The 22,432-nt window shown below is 35.2% G+C and overlaps 1 protein-coding gene and 2 long non-coding RNA genes across 8 annotated transcripts; 1 reads left to right on the top strand and 2 right to left on the bottom strand.

Moving 5' to 3' along the window:
- Nucleotides 1-1,087: 1,087 nt before the first annotated feature.
- LOC148579336 (uncharacterized) lies at nucleotides 1,088-2,087 on the bottom strand. Its single transcript, XR_015906960.1, has 2 exons — nucleotides 1,881-2,087; nucleotides 1,088-1,778 (listed from the first exon to the last, which is right to left on the bottom strand). It is a non-coding gene; the product is annotated as an uncharacterized LOC148579336 (long non-coding RNA).
- LOC107621741 (uncharacterized) lies at nucleotides 1,212-5,327 on the top strand. 5 transcript variants are annotated; one of them, XR_015906955.1, is made up of 6 exons: nucleotides 1,212-1,666; nucleotides 3,017-3,086; nucleotides 3,262-3,336; nucleotides 3,694-3,775; nucleotides 4,024-4,705; nucleotides 5,078-5,327. It is a non-coding gene; the product is annotated as an uncharacterized LOC107621741 (long non-coding RNA). The 5 variants fall into 5 exon arrangements; XR_015906959.1 differs by lacking the exon at nucleotides 1,212-1,666 and having other exon boundaries at nucleotides 2,074-3,086; nucleotides 4,024-4,194; nucleotides 4,624-4,705; XR_015906957.1 differs by lacking the exon at nucleotides 1,212-1,666 and having other exon boundaries at nucleotides 2,074-3,086; nucleotides 4,024-4,194; nucleotides 4,588-4,705.
- Nucleotides 5,328-17,455: 12,128 nt separating this feature from the next.
- LOC107622521 (ABC transporter D family member 1) lies at nucleotides 17,456-22,228 on the bottom strand. Of its 2 annotated transcripts, none has more exons than XM_021113881.2 (10): nucleotides 21,924-22,228; nucleotides 21,746-21,807; nucleotides 21,274-21,660; nucleotides 21,002-21,140; nucleotides 20,577-20,792; nucleotides 19,739-19,811; nucleotides 19,443-19,499; nucleotides 18,740-18,925; nucleotides 18,524-18,616; nucleotides 17,456-17,844 (listed from the first exon to the last, which is right to left on the bottom strand). In XM_021113881.2, exons 3-7 carry the CDS (start codon nucleotides 21,573-21,575, stop codon nucleotides 19,453-19,455), a joined length of 777 nt encoding a protein of 258 aa, XP_020969540.2. In that variant the 5' UTR covers nucleotides 21,576-21,660; nucleotides 21,746-21,807; nucleotides 21,924-22,228; the 3' UTR covers nucleotides 17,456-17,844; nucleotides 18,524-18,616; nucleotides 18,740-18,925; nucleotides 19,443-19,452. The 2 variants fall into 2 exon arrangements, with proteins under 2 accessions (XP_020969540.2, XP_088362835.1); XM_088506709.1 differs by having other exon boundaries at nucleotides 17,456-18,036; nucleotides 21,924-22,225.
- Between the last annotated feature and the right edge of the window lie 204 nt (nucleotides 22,229-22,432).

Genomic DNA, 22,432 nt, shown 5'->3' with positions numbered 1-22,432 from the left:
GTTCGCATCCACTCCTGCCACTTGTCCAAGATGCATGTTGAAGGCTGAATCAATTTCTCATGCTTTGTTCCAATGCCCCCTGTCTTCAATAATATGGAGCCTAAGCTTAATAACCCCTGACCTATGGATGAGAGAAGAAGAAACTTTTTTCAATTGGTGGCAACGAGTCTTATCCTAGGCAGTGGTTCAATTCGACGGTAGACAAAAGACCCTCCTCATAGCGGCGTTGTGTTGGAGCACTTGGAAAGCGAGGAATCGGTGTGTTTTTGAGAAGGTAATAAGCCCAGCACCAGAGATAGTGAAAGAAGCTAGCAATTTAGTGCGTGAACTCGTGAACCATACTTGATAGATGCTACTTTTTCTTTACTCTTACTTTACTCTTCTTTAAGCTCTTAGTCTTTCAGTCACAGCTGATGATAAATGGAAATACCCAATTCTTTTGTACTTCCTTATGGAAACACTTTTATTTTATATTAATAAAATAATATTTATCTTTGGAAAAAAAAAGATTAATATTTTTATTAGTCATTTTTAATTTAATATTAAAATTAGTTTAATCTATTTAATTTAAAATTAATTTAACAGAATAATTTTATATATTTATAATCAAATCTAATAAAATATTAGGCTGAATTCTATTGACTATCAAATATTTAGATTAAATGAATATGTCATTTGTTAAATATTAAAAGATTTTTTTGTCACTTTTAATAAATATAATATTTATTAGTTATTTTTATCACAATTTTTAAATAATTTAATGATTATTTTGTCTACATCTGAATCTTTTAGATATCAAATTGGTAGTTATTTCTATTTTGAATAAATAATCAAATATATATAATATATATACACAGCACAACAGTGATATTCACTAAGTATATAAATATATTTTTTTAAATTTTAAATTTATTTATTAGTCACAATTATAAAATAACAAATCTATAATTATTTCATTCTTTCTTTTTAATGGTTGTGGTAACAAATTTATTTAAATTTTGAATTATTATTTGTTTTTTTATCATTGAAGTTAATAAGTGAAGTTCACTTATAGTGGGGTCAAATTTAATTATATAGTGGGGGCAAATAAATTTTATTACTATATATTAGTTAACAAATTTTTAAATTCCAATGGGGACTTGCCCCCACTCCCTTCAACATGGATCCGTCCCTGATTACGACATTGTGTCTTTTTTCTGTAGGGTATTTTATGTCCATTCCAATTAGACATGTATTTGAAATGAGCATGGTTAACAAAAAAGACTCAACTATGAAACTGTATTAAAGGGTCTCTGACATCATCATCACATCCTAATCATAGAGACCAAGGCTTCTACAAATTAATCTACAAGTGCTTTTATTCTTGCAGACAAAAAAATTGTTTAATTCCATTTGCTTTGTTGTTTATTCTTTTAGCATTGTTTGGCTAATTGGTTCATATTTGTGACTGTGACCGAATTTGAGCTGAAAATTTTTCTACTCCAATTTATTTAACAATAAGGATGTTGCACCTAAATATTGCTTCTATGATAGGTGATGCCCTGAATTCTTTGAAGAACAGATTGACAGATCCTGCTGGTGTTCTTCAAAGCTGGGATTCCACTCTTGTCAATCCATGTACATGGTTTCATGTTACTTGCAGCAATGATAATAGTGTGATCCGTGTGTAAGTTATACATACATCACTTTTACTTTTACTTTTACTTTTATAGCCGTTTGTGTATGCTTTGATTTACCTTGAATTATGACTCCACTAGGCAGCTTCAAAGTCCTAGATGCTTCACATAAAGAACAATAAATCACATATCACAATACATTAACAATTTTTGTCATTTCACACAAACAAGAAATTAAGAATCAATATGAAGAGAGACAGAAACCTTATAACTTCAGGTTTCTTCATTTCTGGCATAATTAGCGCAGCAAAAGCAAGAGAAGCTTTCTAAATCAAATGGTTAATACCCAGAAAATGCAGAACTAGCCTTCTGAAAAATCTTCTCTCTATTATTGCTCTGAGACTATTATTTTCTAAGCCTTTAGGTACAGCACATTTGAGATTTGCATTCTCCATGCACCTGGAATTTTTTTTATAAGGTTTGAAACAACTAAACATTATCTGTATCCAAAGGACAAAGCTTATCATGTTTGTTTTTTTTTTTTCTTTTTTCTTTTATTTTATTATTTCTTATCTATATACCTAGATTTTGGCCTCTACTATGGAGGGATAGATAAGGTGCACTCAGGTGAGTTTCTGTATACTACTACACCACCAACAACTTTTGAGGATAACAATATTGTGATGATGATGCTTTTTCTAACCATTCATTCCTTTGGAGTTGGAATTTTTGATTCACCTTGCGGGCCCTAAATCCCACATACACTATGCCAAGTTTCATAATTATCAGTACAAGTATCCTTGTTTTTGTTTACATCATATATATATACTATAATATATAGTAATTAATTATACAATTCGACCATACCACATGTCACTGGTATTATTGTGGAACGTGGCCAAGTTTTTTTAGTGCTATTTTTTTTAGTCTAATTAATAGCACTTTGATCCGGCCTTCTCCCTTAAAGAATACCAACAATATCAGATAAGATACCTACTTATGATTTCTATTCTTGTGATATGTATTTGTACTAGTACTATATTATGATGATTCGTACTTATGATAAAGTACTATATTGTAAACTATATACGTATACTTTTTTGTTTATATTAAGTTAAATCTATAATAAATGCATAGATATTTGTATGGTTTGGTGTAGAGCTTAGTTACTATCCAACAAGATTGTGTGTGTGTCTCTTTGTATATATATGAAAAATGTTAGGAGTCATTTATTTTTAGTACTTATGCATGCAAATTTTTCCAAAACATATGGCAATTGGCAGTAGGCTCTCCATTAATGCTCATCATTTTTCTTGAGGAAAATCTAGAATTGAGTTTATATTAAGAATATAACATTTTGTATATATAAAACCTTCTAATTTTTACCATTTTTCTTTCAGATTAGAGAGATCCGCCAGAAATATGATATGGTGACCTACCTGTTGGAGTATATTTACTATCCTGACCAAAGTATGTCTTTTCGGAGTTAAAACTCAACTTATTGCACGTTCATATGCTGTGGAGCATAAGTTCTTTTTATTTTTATATTCTTAAGTTGCACTTCATTTCTTTTGTGAGGTTTTGTCTAAAATGTTTCCACGCTTGGCTAAATGCCTCTTTAAAACTTGTGATAAATGTTGTGTAGGAGGAATTGCATAATAATCTAGTCAGACTAGATATGCTATTTCAAAAGGCAGTGGAGTCTGGAATTGAGATACAGGTCTGTTGTCCTTGTTTTTACTGGATCCCTTCAGTTTCAGTTTTAAGAGAATTTCTGTGATTCACTCCTATTGGAGAAGAAAAGAAGTTTTATGATCATTTATTTCTGTTAATGGTTTATTGTTATACTTAAATTTTAACAAGAGCTAATTGAATGGTGAAAAATCAGTTGCACTTTTAACAAGATCTATCTAAGAGAGATGGTTTCCACAACCTTATTATGATGCTGATTATTTATCCCAAATGTTCCATTTGATTCTATTTCATTATTCTTATCTCATTGTCAATCATATCAGTAGTTCAAGTGTGAAACTAGCTTATAGTTTTCAACTAAAAAGATTAAATTTTTGTAAAGCAGGGTGAAGTTTAACAGATCGAAGTCTCTCAACATCCTTCCCAAAATTAGACAAAAGATCAGAATGTATCCTGTGTTGCTGCAGGTAACGCTTCATAAAGTCCCATAGTTTCGGTTAATCATCCTATAGTACTGCTCTAAATTGCCCCTTGCAACCTCCACTACTCTTTCTTGAACCATCTGTTCCCTCAAAAACCTCTCACAATGCTCATTTCTTGAACCATCTGTCTCAATTATTGCATATCATGATGAATTGGTGTTACTCTTCTAATGTTGTGAGAAACTTATTTTGTACCTGATGAAAGGCTAATATTACCCAATCTCTTGTTTTAGATAGAGTCAAGGGAAGAGAACTAAACTGGGAGAAGAGATATGACACTATCATTGGGACAGCTGAAGGATTGGTTTACCTGCATGAGAATTCAAAAACTAGGATAATTCAAAGAGATATAAAAGCCAGCAACATCTTATTGGATGCTAAACTTTGCGCCAAAATTATATGTGGTAATAAATCTTGTTTCTTTTTATTTTCTTATGATTATGGAATGTCATAAAATACTAAAGAATTTTTCATTGAGGTGCAGAAGTGTGGCAGCATTCCAGTTAAGTCATGGAGAGCAATTATTGCATGTTTAAGTCATGAAACAGTATTTATGCACAGATACAAACTGTTTTCTTTTATGTAAAAATGAGATTTGAATGAGTTCTTGTAGGAAAGTATTTCCCAAGACAAGAAGAGAAGTCATGCTGGCTTTGTATTTAAAAGACTCCTCAACACTCTTGTCTGTTTCATTTGTTGTTTTCTCTTTTATATTTAGGTTAATTCTGATAGTGGTTAGCTATAAGAGCAGATTGCTTTATACACCTTTAGTGTATGCTACAGTACAAATTTTACAGGCTAATTCTGTTCGCAAGTGTCCTGAATGTAAACAGCCACTACCCGAAAGCTATTCGCCTCCGGCAGATGAACCTTGGACGACTGGGATCTTTGGATGCACTGAAGATAGGGAAAGTTGTAAGTAATGCATTAATGGTCAATGTTAATAGTCTGTTTATATTTTTTTTTATGCTGTAATTGCCTTCAGTTTGATATAATCTAAACTAAGTCTATATAGGCTAGAGTGGATCCATGACCATGAATTCATTGAGTACTGACTATTTGGCAGAAACTGAGTTGCATAGACATTTGACAGCATAACATTTTCATATTGTACTGATCATGGTTAGTCCTTATGCATTCAATTGACATAATTTTCATTAGGATGTTGAGTAATGAGTTTTTTGTGCCATAACAAAGTGAATAACTTTCACTATTGACATTTTTTCATGTATTTTTCACTGTTGTGTACTTTTACTGACATGCAGTACTTTGAAATAATATTTTCAGGCAAGAAGTGTAGCCCTTTTCCAATTGCATTAAGAGATATAAAGCAACACGACATTACTCAAAGCATCCGCGGACTACTGGTTGATTGGCTTGTAGAGATTTGCATAATGTAATTTTTTTCATATAATACAATGTTATGAATTATAGTTGATAAATTTAGTACGGTTGAACAATACACTGAGGATTATAGTTGATGTATCAATACATTTTGTTTATATTTTGAATTATATTGACTTGCTTGTTTATAGTACTTTTCTTTTAGTTTGATAATATGATGAATTTGTTTATTTTTTGAAATATTATAAATATTCAAATACAAATTAGATAAAAATTTATATTTATTAAATTTATATTTATTTTGTATGAAAACAGGTTTATTTTGTAGTTAAAAAATAAAAAAAAATTATTTTATCTTACAGACAGATTTACAGATGAATTTTTTGTCTGTATTTAGAGTTTGGAGTGGTTTTTCAAGGCTCTAATTACTGACAGAAAATTCATCGGAAAGTTCGACGCTAAAGGGAAATGGATGGAGAATTTACAGAGGAAAAATCCATCAGTAACTGATAAAAATCCGTCGGTAATTTTTCGACGGAAAAAAATCCGTCGGTAAATAATTTTCGACGAGGCTTTTACAGAGAGACAAAATCCATCGGTAATTTTATCTGTAACTAAAAATTCGTCTGTAATATAAACCAAATCTATCTGTAAATCTGTCTGTATTAAGCAATTTTCTAGTTGTGAATCTCAAAAGATTATTATTTTGTTTAGGTTGTTTAATATAACTATTGATAAAGTTTGTAAAGCAAGATGAAACTAATGATTAAATAAAATAGTTATTCTCTTTTTTTTTTAAACTCATTTTACCTCACTCATTAAAAATGACTCAAATCAAATAAAGTATTGAACATTTGAATATAACATGTATTTATTGAAAATTAAAAAATATTTTATATTTATTTATTTTATTTTATTTTTGATATACTTTATATTTATTTTTCACTTGACTTTTTTTTTTTATTCTTTTTCGACTTAGCTTTAATTTTGTTCGGCATTCAGTTTGGCTTTTCTAAAAAATTGTGGAAGTAACTTTTATTTCTTATAATTTTTACTATTATCTAATAACTCATATATTATGGACTTCAAAAACCATAAGCCTTTTATACTAGTATAGTATAAGTACAAAAACAATGCCAAAAAAAATATTTTATATTTAAGCATGACAAACTTGCATTATTGCAACATAAACTCAGGATCAAGGTAATTATGTTGCATAAAGACCTGTAATTTAATTTATCGGTCAAAAAACAACTCACTTCATGTCAAATCACTAATTCATATTCCACGCGTCAATATTATAAGAGGAACAACAAGCTAAAAAGTACGAGAAGTATCATTCACCTCATTTAGTCAGGTGCAGGCTAAAACTCACCTATTTTAATAGAATCTTCGATACATCTGAACCAAATATAATGATTCACATTAGAATATCGTTTCTCCATGTTACAATTATACCCAAAATATAATTGATAGATAGATAATATACATAATATTTCATATATAAATTATTATTTATTGATACAAAATTATAAATTATATTAATATTATTTGAGTCATTTTTTTAAATTTCGGTAAAGCAAATTTAAATTTTACAAATAGATTTAATTTTAATTAGTCAAACCCTAAACTAAACTTGAGTTTAGTCTGATTTGACTCAATTCGAATCTCTTCCTGTAACACCCTACTACACAGAGTTTTACGCTTAAGTCGTAGAACAAAGGTAGTATAGTGTTACGGACCTCTAATCAGAAAATATTTATATATAATAATGAAAAGAGATAATATACTAGGAGCCTTGAAAAACGGGTAAAAAAAATCGCAAAATAAAAAATGCAACGCTCAAGGAATATAATTACTTGCGTGCTAAGAAACCTAAAGGTTCAAGATATAAATGAACGAAAGAATGAAAAGAGATTCAAGAATACAGTAAAACTAGCTCCTGACTCAACCTGCGAAGCCAAGGCTGGCCGGAGAATATTTATATATATATATATATACACACACATAAGTATCCCAGATACCCAAAATACAGAAACCAGTTCCTAACTCTCTGGTAACCTCTATGAGGAACAAAATAGTCTAATTACTTGAAGAGAAACTAAGTGCTCAGGTACATATATATATACAAACAAAAACCCAAAATGTCCCGGGGGCTACTCCGCTTCAGGAATCCAGACGCCTAGCGAGGAGCCTCTCGACCTGCATCTGAAAACAGTAACACAGTATGGGGGTGAGAACTGGAGGTTCTTAACATGGTAAAGGTGCCACGCGTATAATAAATAAGGTCCTGGGAATGCCAGAGGCAATCCTAGAACTCCATCATACAATTATAGAACTTAATTTCTAAGCAGAAGCCATAAAAAGGGGTAGGTGATCTAAGCATTCCTAAACTTACTCACTTTTAAACCTAGCATAAACACCAAACCATTCCACCCTTCCTCCGCTCCTCCATCTTCCATGATTCAGTAGAGACAAACAACCAAACAAGTTCACGCACAAGTAGAAAACAGATAGTGCAAATAAAAAGTATAACAATTAGCAAGATATATGTTCAATTAGGCAATCCCAAGTAATGCACAGCAGACAAACAAACAAGATGCATATGATGCATGCCTGTCCTATGGCTGATAAGGCTCATCTATTGGTTATCCAGCCAACCCGACAAGTCCGAAAACCTTAGACTGTCCCCCGTTGCGCATCCCCATGAGTCTATGCATAGATTTCACATAAATTCATCATTTAATCATTCATTCATATATCACTCAATGGGGTTATCCATACCCGGGAATTTATACGTGCCCGGTCACCCTTACGACGTAGGGTCAACAGAGTATCGAGATTCTACTTGGAACACGAGGTGGCAAGCCACGGTTCTGTTACCCAGAAAAGTTCGTATCTCAGATAGCATCATTCATAAGCCAATTCATGTTCATAATCATTATTTAATCATTCATCAAGCCATGGCATCATAACTTCTTTTAATATCCATCTCTTGTTCCTATAAATCCTCATGTTTTCCCTTTTCTTCATTTCCAAGTTACCCTATTTCCCTAGCTTCACCTAGTTACTGGACTTAGCACTCTACTTTATGTTTAAAAGGATGAAAATGGGGGTTTAGAAGTGAAAATCTGGTTTAAAACATAAAAATTCAGTTTTGCAGCAAGCAGGAGCCACGCGTGCGCGTGGTAGTGTGAAAAGGTAGCACGCGTGCGCACTCCCTTACCATACGTACGCGTAGTTGAGAACAGCATGTCACGCGTATGCGTGGGTCATGCGTACGCATGGTCATGCATGTTGGCTCATCGTGCGTACGCATGGGCCACGCGTACACGTGAATGTACGCTTTTCCAAAAAAATAACAAATTGTCCAGAAAGCTGCAAAACCAGAAATTAACTACCTGCATTCATATTTTTTACACCAAACTTTCGTCGTCCATAAATTTCTCTACAAAATTCTATTTTTCACAAAATTTATATCGTTCAAAAGCTTGTAAAACCATCTTTTATTTGAAACAAACTGCATTTTCATCCAAAATTTGAGGAACAAGTTATGGACTACCAAAGTTCATCAAAAACCACTTTTTTACCAAATTATACCAAACCCCCATTTTACCAAATTCACATTCCTTTACTCATAAAACCTGCACATTTGCAACATAACCAGTCCCTTTTCATTAACACCGACTACTAACTCATTAATGCTCCTACCATCCCATAAAATTCATACAATAACTCCAAAATCCACCATTCTAATTACAAGCTAAAACTTTAAAATTCATTAACTTACTTCCTCAATTCATCAATAACAACCTATAAATCATCATTAACCAATCAACAAGCCATAACCACAAAATTTCATTAACATATACCAACAACATCATCAACTCACCATTATAAATTCCAATAACACATATTTATTAACATCAATAACTCATTCTCATTAATTTTAACATCTCATGTCCATTAATTCCAACACAAGTTCACTCATCAATTTATCCATCAACATCACAAAGCTAATCATTTAATGCATATAACCATTTCAACTTATCCTATATATAGTTTCCTAGCTAAGTTTTCACAGAGCCTTATATTTTAAATGCGCGAAACATAAACCATACCTTGGCCGATCACCGTGTTTGGTCCAAGGCAGCCACACTAGCTATACATATAGCCCCTGCAAGCTTGAGAATTCAACCACAATCTTAGCTCCAATCACCACCAAGCTTCCAAATGCCTACAATTCAATTCCAATGCACATATATATACTTAATTCACACCTAATACACATATATATATATATATATCCCAAATTCAGTTTTTACATAGTAAAATCAAAATTGACTAGGGTTAAGGTGCTCCTTACTGTACCCATACGCGCAGCAACTCAAACCCAATGAGTTTCGCAAGCTTAATCGGACCTAGAACACCGAATTTGGCAAAATCTCATTACAAGCCTCAATTTCTAGAATAAAAAAGGGGGTAGAGATTCTGAGATAGAATTAGGGCTTACCGGTGAAATTGATCCGACAGAAATGTAGATGTCGATGCGTTGGACGCGTGACCGCGAACGGTGCGGCGATCGGAGCTCGAACGGAGAAGTTACGGTGTTTGGAAATTGAAACAAGGGTTTCGTACCCTTCTCTTCTTCTCCCTGCATCTAGCGCTGCTTCTGTTGTGTTCTTAGAGAAGAAAATGAGCTTTAGCTCATTTATATGCTGGGCCGGTTGGGCCCACGGGCCCAGTTTAACCAGTTCGACCCATCTGATCCAATTTTGGGCCAAAATTCTCAAAATTGGTATCAAAATTCTCGTTTTGAAGAGCTCTATCCTATTTTGATATTAGTTTTGCATTTTTAATTTTTCTAATTAAAATTTAATTTATTAACTAATTATTTGCTAATTTTACAGGGTTTACATCCTACCCACCTAATTAGGAATTTTGCCCTCAAAATTCAGATTCAATTATCTGAAAAGAGGTGTGGGTAGTCCTTCGGCATATTCCGAGTTTCTTGAAGCTGACCCTGTTACTCGAAACGTCCATCTACTTTCATTTAAACTGGCTTAGGTTGTAAGACATGAATTTGTTTTAGAAGCGTGTTTCAGAAGTTACGAAATATGGAGTACGTCGAATAGATTCGAAAGGTACGGCAGAAAATTATTTGGCACACCACTGACCCTCAATACTCTCTGAAAATTAAAATGGGCTAACTTAGCGGGTCTTAACTTCTTAGTTTTTTATTGCTCATCCGATTCTAGTTCGTTGAAGTAAGTTTTTCAGAAATAGGTATCCTCTTCCTTCCAACTTGAGAAGTCTTCTTCTTAAATCTGCCTAACTCTTTCGTCAGCTTTCATAATGAGAATTCTAACTCAGATTTGCGTAACTTTTTCTCTGTTGTCTCGGCTGTCAAATTCAGGAACTAAGACGTTTGATGTTCCAGTTTTTTATTAATTCAAAGGTGTTTAGCGTACTGTGGAGTCTCACCTTCTCCCTGATGTATAGTCTCGTTGATATCCCCAATAAGCAATTTGCTCTGATGGGCAAAATGGACTTGATCACTTGATCCACGATTTTCTAACAGCATCACCTTTTGTCCTAGACCTCGGTAATCTATTACGAAATCGATAGCTATTGCCTTTTACCTTTAATCTAGAACCTTCGGCGGTGGTAGCATTTCGAATGGCTTCTGGTGGTCTCTCATTTCTTTCTCATGCGTCAAACATGTAATCACATAGATTGCCACTTTGTTCTTCACTTCTGGCTACTCAAAATGTCTTCTTGGATTCGTGCTATGTTTTAGAAATCTCAAGGTAAACTCGAAAATCCTCTCTTGTAAGCATCGGGCAATAGTTTCTCATTTCAACTCCCGATTTTGACACATAACTCTTTCTTGGTATCTTCTTGATTCAATAGGCTTCAATACTCTTAGTAGCTCCTCATCACTATTATTGCGCTCCCTAAGTCCTCGACTTTACGATCTCCATTTCGGCATTTGGCATATAAATCTCTTCTTAATTCCCTTTTGTTTACCAAACTTCAATATCCATGGTGGCTCCTTATTGTCCCGTTACGCGTCCCGTATCTCATCGTTACCATGTTGTAAACTAGCAATGGATTTAGTCCGACACTTCCAACCACACTCACACTCTCCAACTTAGAACTTTAACTCTTCTAACATTTTCTCCTTTGGAATTAACGTCCAAGAATTCCTTAGAAACTTCTTGCTTAGGGCGTCTACTGCAACCTTACGATGTCGCATCAGCACGCCTCTTAAGTCCTCCTATAATACATCGTAGTCATTCCCTGAATGGTTCGTTAGGCTCAAATGATACAAGCATTGGCATGAAGATCAATCTTCTTTCCATGGCTCGAAGGCTTCCATCGTATCCTGGTATTTCATTCACACGGTGCACCTCTTTGCATCTATTTAGTCACGAGCAGTACGATCGGCGAGGATTAAGGTTTTAAATTCCCTAGTAATGCCGCTGGTTTATTTTCATGTTCAAAAGTCTTGCTCTAAAGGATTGATACTCTAATAATTGCATCTAAGAGTTATGCGCGTCGTAAGATCCAATACGAGTTGATTTTTCAAAGAAATGTTATGTTCAAAGAGACGAACGAGTAACACGAACGGTGTTCACAAGAATTCAAAAGAAAGTCTTGCATATAGTTAACCAGAGTTGTACAGAATTAATGGAATGCACAAGAAGAGAAACCTAGTTGCATCTCAGGAAAGAAGTTCGAATCAAAGCTTGAATAGAAAGAATAAGGCATGCCGAATTAAATAGGTTCTAGTTGGCTTTAAAAGAATGCGAGTTTCCACAAGAGAGCAACTCCACGCACCGCAGGTTTCTAGGATTCAAAGATTATGCGATTATATTAAAATGAGTTCAGGCTTATTTCAAAAGAGACAAGCTTTATACGAGTAAAGAACAAATTCGGAAGAACGATGAATTGGACTTTTACAGAAAAAGATTCAAGATGGAGCTTTCAATGTAAGCTATAAGAGAAAGGTTAGATTAAGTCGTGAAGATTAGTTGGCATGCTCTCGCAAAGAAACACTTAGATTCTCTCTTCCAGTACTCCCTTCAACTCGGTCCTGAGTTTTACCGATTATAATGACGTCTTTACTTGTGGTGCAATCAACACTAATCCGGCTTTTGACACTAAGTTTATCACAAACTCACGTTCTCTCTAAGGTGAAAATTCTGGTACATCTTCAAGAATGGTCTCAAGAACTCTCTCGTATAGGAATTTGGTCTTACCTTGACACGTCTCTTAATTAATTAGTAACTAAAGGTTGAATCCTCTTTATTCCTCTTCCTCGAAGTCTTAACGTCACTAGATTTCAAACGGTAACTCCGCATAGCTCTCGACAGTTCCAATTCCTTAGGTATAATCCACCCTGCTTTCACTGCGTCAGTCTGGCTCTTATCCTTCAAGAACCTAGCCACTCCTCTAAGTTAACTAAGTATCACTCCATCTCAACAACTAATAGTCTTCGACTAACCATCGGCTCGGACTCCATGATCATCAAAACTTGTCATGCATTACGAATTGAAATTCAACTGCTAGTTCATGGTTACCTCAGGTCTGAAAATCGGATTCGGCTGCATCCCGGCGTTTCTTCTGTGGACAGTCTTGAGCTATATGCCTCAGCTTCCCGCACTTGTAACATACACCTAGCCCGGCCCTATGCGGCTCGTCTGAAGCAGTCTCTCCATAGCTTTCCTGTAGCTTCGCCAACTTCATGGAGTAATCTTCTGCGAGTTGGCTCTTCTTAACCAATTCGGTGAAATTCGTTAGCTTTTGCGGATACACGTAGTTAAAGATATCTCTCCTAAGTCCTTTCTCATACTGAGCACACATCCACTCCTCATAGTTAGCTGGATTTCCTTGACAAACTTTTGAGAAATGGCACAGGTTGTCGAATTCATGGGTATAGTCAGCAACTGACATATCTTTTTACTTCAGCTACATTAACTCCAACTCCTTTGCAGTGCGAAGTGCATGCAAGAAATATTTCCCGTAAAATTCCGTCTTAAATCTACTCCAAGGGACATCTGTTAACTCCACCTGCAAGGTATGACATAACTCCTGCCACCACTTCTGAGCATCTCCCTTCAACATGTAGGTTACTATTTCCACCGACTGTACTTCAGGAATATGATGAGTGTACAAAAACCTCTCCACATCTCAAAACCACCGATCAGCTTCCAACGCATTGGCATTTCCATTAAACTGAGGTGGACCACTCTTGAGGAAGTCCGTAAGGGTCATAGATCTATAATATTGACCTACATTGCTTGTACCAGCACCCGAGCTTCCATCTCAAAGTGTTTGCATCGGTTCAGTTCTAAGATTTTCCCTCTGGTTACCTCGCTCGGATCTGCGAGACGACATTTAGTCCCTATTCACACCAAACAATTGATATTAGGGTGATCAATCTCAATATCTCAAGTTTAGTGCTTAAGAGTCCCAAATGCATGCTCACGAACATGTATGCTACACATATCAATTAGATATCCAAATAGCACATAGACACATACACAGAGAATGCACAGAAGCATAATCAGTCCGTCCTCGGGCTCTATAGGAACAAACTGCTCTGATACCATAATGTAACACCCTACTAAACAGAGTTTTACGCTTATGTGGTAGAACAGAGGTAGTGTGGTGTTACGGACCTCTAATAAGAAAATATTTACATATAATAACGAAAAGAGATAATATACTAGGAGCCTTGAAAAACGGGTAAACAAAAATCGCAAAATAAAAAGCGCAACGCTCAGGGAATAGAATTACTTGCGTGCTAAGAAACCTAAAGGTTCAAGATATAAATGAATGAAAGAACGAAAAGAGAGTCAAAAATACAGTGAAACTAGCTCCTGACTCAGCCTGCAAAGCTAAGGCTGGCCGGAGAATATTTACATATATATACATAAGTATCCCAGATACCCAAACTACAGAAACCAGTCCCTAACTCTCCGGTAACCTCTATGAGGAACAAAATAGTCTAATTACTTGGAGACAAACTAAGTGCTCAAGTACATATATATATACAAACAGAAACCCAAAATGTTTCGGGGATGACTCCGCTTCAGGAATTCAGACACCTAGCGAGGAGTCTCTCGACCTGCATCTGAAAACAACAACACAGTATGGGTTGAGAACCGGAGGTTCTCAGTATGGTAAAGGTGCCACGCGTATAATAAATAAGGTCCTGGGAATGCCAGAGGCAATCCTAGAACTCCATCATACAATTATAGAACTTAATTTCTAAGCAGAAGCCATAAAAAGGGGTATGTGATCTAAGCATTCCTAAACTTACTCACTTTTAAACCTAGCATAAACACCAAACCATTCCACCCTTCCTCCGTTCCTCCATCATCCATGATTCAGCATAGACAAACAACCAAACAAGTTCACGCACAAGTAGGAAACAGATAGTGCAAATAACAAGTATAACAATTAGCAGGATATATGTTTAATTAGGCAATCCCAAGTAATGCACAGCAGAAAAACAAACAAGATGCATATGATGCATGCTTGTCCTATGGCTGATGAAGCTCATCTGTCGGTTATCCAGCCAACCCGACAAGTCCGAAAACCTTAGACTATCTCCCGTCATGCATTTCCATGAGTCTATGCATAGATTTCACATAAATTCATCATTTAATCATTCATTCATATATCACTCAATGGAGGTTATCCATACCCAGGAATTTATACGTGCCCGGTCACCCTTACGACGTAAGGTCAACAACGTATCGAGATTCTACCTGGAACACGTGGTGGCAAGCCACGGTTCTGTTACCCAAGGAAGTTCGTATCTCAGATAACATCATTCATAAGCCAATTCATGTTCATAATCATTATTTAATCATTCATCAAGCCATGGCATCATAACTTCTTTTAATATCCATCTATTTTTCTTATAAATCCTCAGGTTTTCTCTTTTCTTCATTCCCAAGGTACCCTATTTCCCTAGCTTCACCTAGTTACTGGACTTAGTACTCTACATTATGTTTAAAAGGATAAAAATGGGGGTTTAGAAGTGAAAATCTGGTTTAAAACACAAAAATCCAATTTTGCAGCAAGCAGGGGCCACGCGTGCCCGTGCACGCGCACGCGTGGTAGTGTGAAAAGGTATCACGCGCGCGCATTCCCTTACCATGCGTACGCGTGGTCATGCATGTTGGCTCATTGCGCGCACACATGGGCCACTCCCGTATGCGCAGTTTAAAATGCCACACCACGTGTATGCATGGGCCACTCGTACGCGTGGATGTACGCTTTTCCAAAAAAAATAACAGATTACCCAGAAAGCTGCAAAACCAGAAATTAACCACCTGCATTCACATTTTTTACACCAAACTTCCGTCATCCATAAATTTCTTTACGAAATTCCATTTTTCACAAAATTTATATCGTTCAAAAGCTTGTAAAACCATCTTTTATTTGAAACAAACCGCATTTCCATCCAAAATTTGAGGAGCAAGTTATGGACTACCAAAATTCATCGAAAATCACTTTTTACCAAATTATATCAAACCCCATTTTACCAAATTCACATTCCTTTACTCATAAAACCTGCACATTTGCAACATAACCAGTCCCTTTTCATTAACACCAACTACTAAGTCATTAATGCTCCTACCATCCTATAAAATTCATACAATAACTCCAAAATCCACCATTCTAATTACAAGCTACAACTTTAAAATTCATTAACTTACTTCCTCAATTCATCAATAACAACCTATAAATCATCATTAACCAATCAACAAGCCATAACCACAAAATTTCATTAACATATACCAACAATATCATCAACTCACCATTATAAATTCCAATAACACATATTTATTAACATCAATAGCTCATTCTCATTAATTTCAACATCTCATGTCCATTAATTCCAACACAAGTCCACTCATCAATTTATCCATCAACATCACAAAGCTAATCATTTAATGCATTTAACCATTTCAACTTATCCTATATATAGTTTCCTAGCCTAAGTTTTCACAGAGCCTTATATATTAAACGCGCGAAACCTAAACCATACTTTGGCCGATCACCGTGTTTGGTCCAAGGCAGCCACACTAGCTATACATACAGCCCCCACAAGCTTGAGAATTCAACCACAATCTTAGCTCCAATCACCACCAAGCTTCCAAATGCCCACAATTCAATTCCAATGCACATATATATCCCAAATTCAGTTTTTACATAGTAAAATCAAAATTGACTAAGGTTTAGGTGCTCCTTACCATACCCATACGCACAGCAACTCAAATCCAATGAGTTCCGCAAGCTTAATCGGACCTAGAACACCGAATTTGGCAAAATCTCATTACAAGCCTCAATTTCTAGAATAAAAAAGGGGGTAGAGATTCTGAGATAGAATTAGGACTTACCGGTGAAATTGATCCGACAGAAATGTAGAGTTCGACGCGCTGGACGCGTGACCACAAACGATGCCGCGATCGGAGCTTGAACGGAGAGGTTACGGCGTTTGGAAATTGAAACAAGGGTTTCATACCCTTCTCTTCTTCTCCCTGTGTCTAGCGCTTCTTCTGTTGTGTTCTTAGAGAAGAAAATGAGCTTTAGCTCATTTATATGCGGGGCCGGTTGCGCTCACGGGTTCGGTTTGAATTCGATTCAACCGGTTTCACAACTAGAAAATGGCTTAATACAGACAGATTTACAGACAGATTTAGTCTTTATTACAGACGGATTTTTGGTTACCGACAAAATTATCGACGGATTTTGTCCCTCTGTAAAAGCCCCGTCGAAAATTATTTACCGACAGATTTTTTTTCCGTCGGAAAATTACCGACAGATTTTCCCTCTGTAAATTCTCCATCCATTTTCCGAAGGCGACGAACTTTCCGACAAATTTTCCGTCTGTAATTACAGACAGATTTTCAGACGGATTTTCCGTCTGTAATTACAGACAGATTTTCAGACGGATTTTCCGTTTGTAATTACAGAAAGATTTTCAGACAGATTTTTTGTCTGTAATTACAGACGAATTTTCTAACAGATTTTCCATCTGTAATTTAAACTTTGCAAAATCATCTCACACTCTGATTACAAACAGAAAATTTGTCTGTAAATCCTTTATTAAGGTAAAATAGATTTTTTTTTATTTTTCTAATTACAAAATAAGCTTGTTTTCATACAAAATAAATATAAATTTAATATAAATTTTTTATCTAATTTGTATTCGAATATTTATAATATTTCAAAAAATAAACAAATTCATCGTATTATCAAACTAAAAGAAAAGTACTATAAACAAGCAAGTCAATATAATTCAAAACATAAACAAAATGTATTGATCATCAACTATAATAAATAACAACCATATATCAAAGTGTGTTGATACATCAACTATAATTCAAAACATAAACTCAATATATTGTTCAACTATACTAAGTTATGCAAATAACGACCATATAAAAAATTCTTTTGATGTTTCCTATTTCTGCAGATGCTGTATCCAACTGGAACCAAGTTCCCATCGAATGGACCTTTTAGGAACAACTGCCTCCTCCTTTAAGTTTTCCAAGGATTCTTGAACCTTCTTCCGAACTAGATATTTAGAAGAATCAGAATCATCCAAATTTGATAGAGATGTCACAGACCCTTCCAATTGATCAGCATCAACTGCAGACTGGTGATGAAGCAGTAGCCTCAAACTGTAAATATCTCAGATTCATTAAGATCGAATATTTATGCAGCTTATTACCAACATAAATGGCAATAATATATATTTTAGTTTTCTTGTATAATTTCCCCTTAGGAATTACAAAGCACCAATAATGCCTCGACTATGATTATGATTTAATATAAATGGCAATTCTCCTCGCTTCAGGTGTCTTGTCCCTTCCCTATATCCAACAGTTGAGAAAAGATTATGATTTAATATAAAAGCAATATGTGAGCTCATGTGTGTGTGTGTGTGTGTGCAATTTTATTGCCCTGAAGAATTAACCCTGCAGAATGAATGGCTCATCTCTAACTCCCAATTTATTTGAACATAACCCACATCCAAATTAAATTCCCAAAGCAAGAATGAAGATTCATCGTTGAACTAAAGCTTTCAACAGTGTGACTTGAAGAATTCAAGAATATTCCAAAAATAATATGGTCAGAGATTGCTGCTATCACACAGATCCTACATTTTAGAGCCATTACTACAATTCAGTGCAGCTAAAACATAGAAAACAGAAAAGTATAAACAGTTACATATACTTCAAGTATGATCTAGTACCCAAATCAAAATGCTAAATGACCAGCTCAATAATAAAAATGCAGTTAATATCAACAGAAAAACTAATTAGAGAAGAGAAGTGACAGCTTCTGGGAGGAACATACCCACAAAGGTGTCAAATATGATAACAGTTCATCGAAGAAAGGTAAGAAGGAGGCTTTGAAGGTTTTGATCAAAGTTCCCAATATCTCTCCCACCTGGGACACATAAATGTTTTGAAAGGATGACCAAAGAATTGATCTGTACAAACATAATACAAAGACAGTAGTCCAGCAATCAACATAACTCAGATTTTTTAAAAACGAATTTAAACAACTAACTTGATCAAAAACTTCTTCCTCTTGTTCATTTTCCTCTTTAATCAGCTCACTCTCTTCAGCATCAAAATCTTCAGCTTTGGTCCTCTCTGCCCTCTCTCTTTTCCTACTTGAACTAGCTGTGATCACTTGTTTTATCTCGTCAACAATGGACCTGACCTGGCTTTCATCCAAAAGCATCCCAGAAATCTGAAGTACACAAAAAGATTAGAACACATACTGGATTGATGCTACACAGGAATTACTCTTTCCTTGTAATAATTTGATTATAAAATAAATAAGTGACAACAAAAAGAGTCTTCAAAAGGAAGCAAGCAATAGGCATCCATCTTAATAGTGAAGGGGAGTGAAAATTCTTGCATAATAATATATGATTATTTTTAAAAACAAGACTACAAAAACCACAACAATTACAAAGTGGAGCAGACTTACTATCACATGGAAATGAGGGGCAATGGTTGAACAGATTAATAACCAATTCAACAAATATATATATATATATATATATATCCTAATCTAGAATTCTAGATCAATTATGAAACATGAAATAAACAAAACCTTTTAGTTTTGGCTTTATTAGCATCACTTATGATGTTAGCTAATATATGTGAAGCTAGATTTTATTTCCAATTAGAATGTTAAGTATCAAACTTCGAGTGTAACACCCCCTAATTTTGTATAATATTTATCATCTAATGATACTAACCTGTAAGCATTCATTCAATGAATCCAACATGCTTGCATAAATTTCTGTATCTGGTTCCTGCAAGCAAACAGAAGAGGGAGAACTTCAGCACCACAAATGCCGTTGTAGAGCCTGGCCAGGCAAAGTCCACCCAATATAACCTATATTAAGCTTTGTTATCAAATCCATGCCTAGACTAGGTCTCCTAAACTAACAAAAAAGTCCATACTGCACACATAAAGGAACACCTCAGCTTATATGATATTTAGAGACTGATCAACAACCCCCTAAGGGTTCAGATCATAATAACAACTTACTCATGCTGTTCGCATTGCCGCTTTTTGCGTCCCTGGACGGCAATGTTGCTTTTCTCTGCATTTCAATTCCAACCTGGAGAGTGAAAAAAAACAAAAACAGAGGATCGATTAATTGATCACTCGAATTTGAAGTAGAATTGGGAAGTTCTGTATCAATAGAGGAACAAAAAGTTCAATGGAAACAGAAGCAACAGTGGATGCAGGTATTTGACCACCAGTCTTCTCTTCTACCCACTAATTGGATAAATATCTTTTAAAAAAGTAGTAAGCCATTTATTGCAGAAAATAAAAGAGTTGACTCACAAATGTTTGGCATGGTGCAACTTATCAAGACCAGGTACACTGCCACTAGAAATTGGTATAGGTCCTTGAAGCTCATTGTTAACTTATTACAATACCATCTTTTTTTTTTGAGACAGGATGGTGCCAACTTAATGCATAAACATAGCATTACTAGGTTACTCCATTAAGAAAACTGACTAAATGCATTGCCTGGTACAGCTTCATCAAATGCATTGCCTAGTAGTTGATTAAATGATGAGCTAGATGGAACTTGCCCACCAAAATATTTTACAATGGAATGTGTCCCCTGGAAACATACAGTTTTGATAAAAATTTCAATACCACTGTGACAGAAACAGCTATCACTTGCTAAGGAGTTACGATCAGCGAAAAGAAAAATTTTTAAAGGGTAAGCTAGCAAGTATGCACCTAAACATTGAACATATAGCTTATTGATAATATATATCAATGCTATAATAAGCATTTCAAAACCTTATGATGTGCTTACTGTTCTAAGGTTGAGAGAAAATTTGTAACGGAAGTAGTTCAAACTTACAGATGGTATGGGGACAATCTTACTAGTAGAAACAGACAGTGATGTAACTCCCCAGTTGTTATTTTCATTCCCATGAGTCTTAGAGTTGCAAAAGCCCAAAAATTCACATAATGCAGCTTGAAACAGAGTGAGGGCATCTTCTTGAATCTTTGTAGTTCCGTATCTTAAAGGACAAGATTTAGAAGGGAACTTTCTAAGTGAATCTGATTCTCCTTTCTGAAAGAAACATTAAAATAAGACAGATAGATTGATGCAAAACTACTGATGAATACAGAAGATGACTCAACCCTAAGAGTCAAGTCATCCACTAAGACATTACCAGTGGGAGTTACAACCTGAATTTTGGGAGCAGCATCAATATCAAAATAATAACAAAATCATAATGACAAGTTCAGGTGTATAGATGATTCATTGAAATCACTTGCCTTGACACCAGAGAATTCAATGTAGTTAGCTTCACTTATGAAACTTCTACTTCCTCGTCTTTGGAGTGAAGATTTCCCATTCTCCAGGCTTAGCTCCCTTGATACAGCCATTAACTCATGAATGCGATCAGCATAACCACTATAAAATATATAGTTTACTTAGAATATATAGGCTTGAACTTTGCAAGGATTTGTATATAACATATGCCTACATACCAAGAATAAAAACCGATATCAACTTCTAAAAAGGATAAATGACAGATTTAATATACCTGAGTCGATTGAGCCGTCTTGCACTAATAAAAAGAGTTCCCAGTGACTGAAATAGGGAAACAATAACACTAGTATGATATCTTAGATTGCTTAGCATCTCTGCATGCCCTAAAGTTGAACTGTCAGACCTTAGATGGCCAGAAAAGAAAGGCTCAATTATCAGAATAACAGCAACTGTAGCACCAAAGTACTTCAATAAAAAGTCCTGAATCATGCCAAACCACCAATGGTCATGTAGGACACTACTCAAATGCCTAACCAAGGTCTTAAACTTCTGTTGAATATGGGCTTCTTCTCTCATTTCTCCACCATAAAATGCTATACTTTCCAAGTGAGTCCTCAATCGCGAGTGAAGCTGTCGATAGTCTCCTTCCAGTTGCTGCTCTCTGAACATTAGTTTACCAGGAGCCAATGTCATCAAAATCAATATCAAACTATGAAAGTTAAAAACTATAGAAAGCAATGGCCTACCATGAATTTTAGGTCAAAAAAGCTTCGATTGCAGAAAATAATTCATCAAAATTAGAGTAAACCTGTAGATTCAAACAAAGCACAAAAGTAGAGTATGATAAACCTAAATCTGTCATAGAAAAATTGAGCCCTAAAATTTATCACGAAGAATAGAATCACAAAATCAGGATATATATACCTGAAATTTGATATGGTTACGAGAAGAACTGAGGGAGCGAGTTGAGATTAGATGGAAGAGGAGCCAGAGGGAGCAGATGCGATGAGAGCGGCGGCAGAGAGAGCTCTGCGACGATGGGAGTAGATGCGACGAGAGCGGCGGCGGAGGGATCTCGTGCGACGCAAGGGATGACAGAGAGAGATTGTGCGACGCAACGGCGGCAGCGGCAGCGGCGGAAGAAGCAGAAGTAGCAGCCACGGAGAGAAGAAGTAGCTTGTGCTACGGAGAGAAGAAGAAGCCGTGTTTCATTTGGAAGAAGCTGGAAGAAGGTCGAGTTTCATTTGGGTTTAATTAAATATTTTCGACAGAAAATTTTAAATTACAGACGGATTTTCCGTCTGTAATAATTTAATGAAACGCAGCGTTTTGTCTATTTAATTACAGACGAATTTTCCGTCTGTAACCATTTTTCACGGAAAAAAATTATTTTTACTGACGAAATTATCGACGGATTTTGTTTTACGTCTGTA

Source organism: Arachis ipaensis, chromosome B10, assembly GCF_059453495.1.
Source record: "Arachis ipaensis isolate K30076 ecotype BB chromosome B10, ASM5945349v1, whole genome shotgun sequence".
NCBI classification, from domain to species: Eukaryota; Viridiplantae; Streptophyta; class Magnoliopsida; order Fabales; family Fabaceae; genus Arachis; species Arachis ipaensis.
This window is presented reverse-complemented; position numbering and strand designations above follow the sequence as displayed.

Excerpts from the sequence above, each read along its gene's own strand:
- LOC107622521 (XM_021113881.2), bottom strand. The coding sequence starts at position 21,575 with ATGAGAGAAGAAGCCCATATTCAACAGAAGTTTAAGACCTTGGTTAGG. Across the intron at positions 20,793-21,001 it reads TTGAATTCTCTGGTGTCAAG|AAAGGAGAATCAGATTCACT; the intron begins GCAAGTGATTTC and ends TGTTTCTTTCAG. Across the intron at positions 19,500-19,738 it reads CGGCAATGCGAACAGCATGA|GAACCAGATACAGAAATTTA; the intron begins GTAAGTTGTTAT and ends GTTTGCTTGCAG.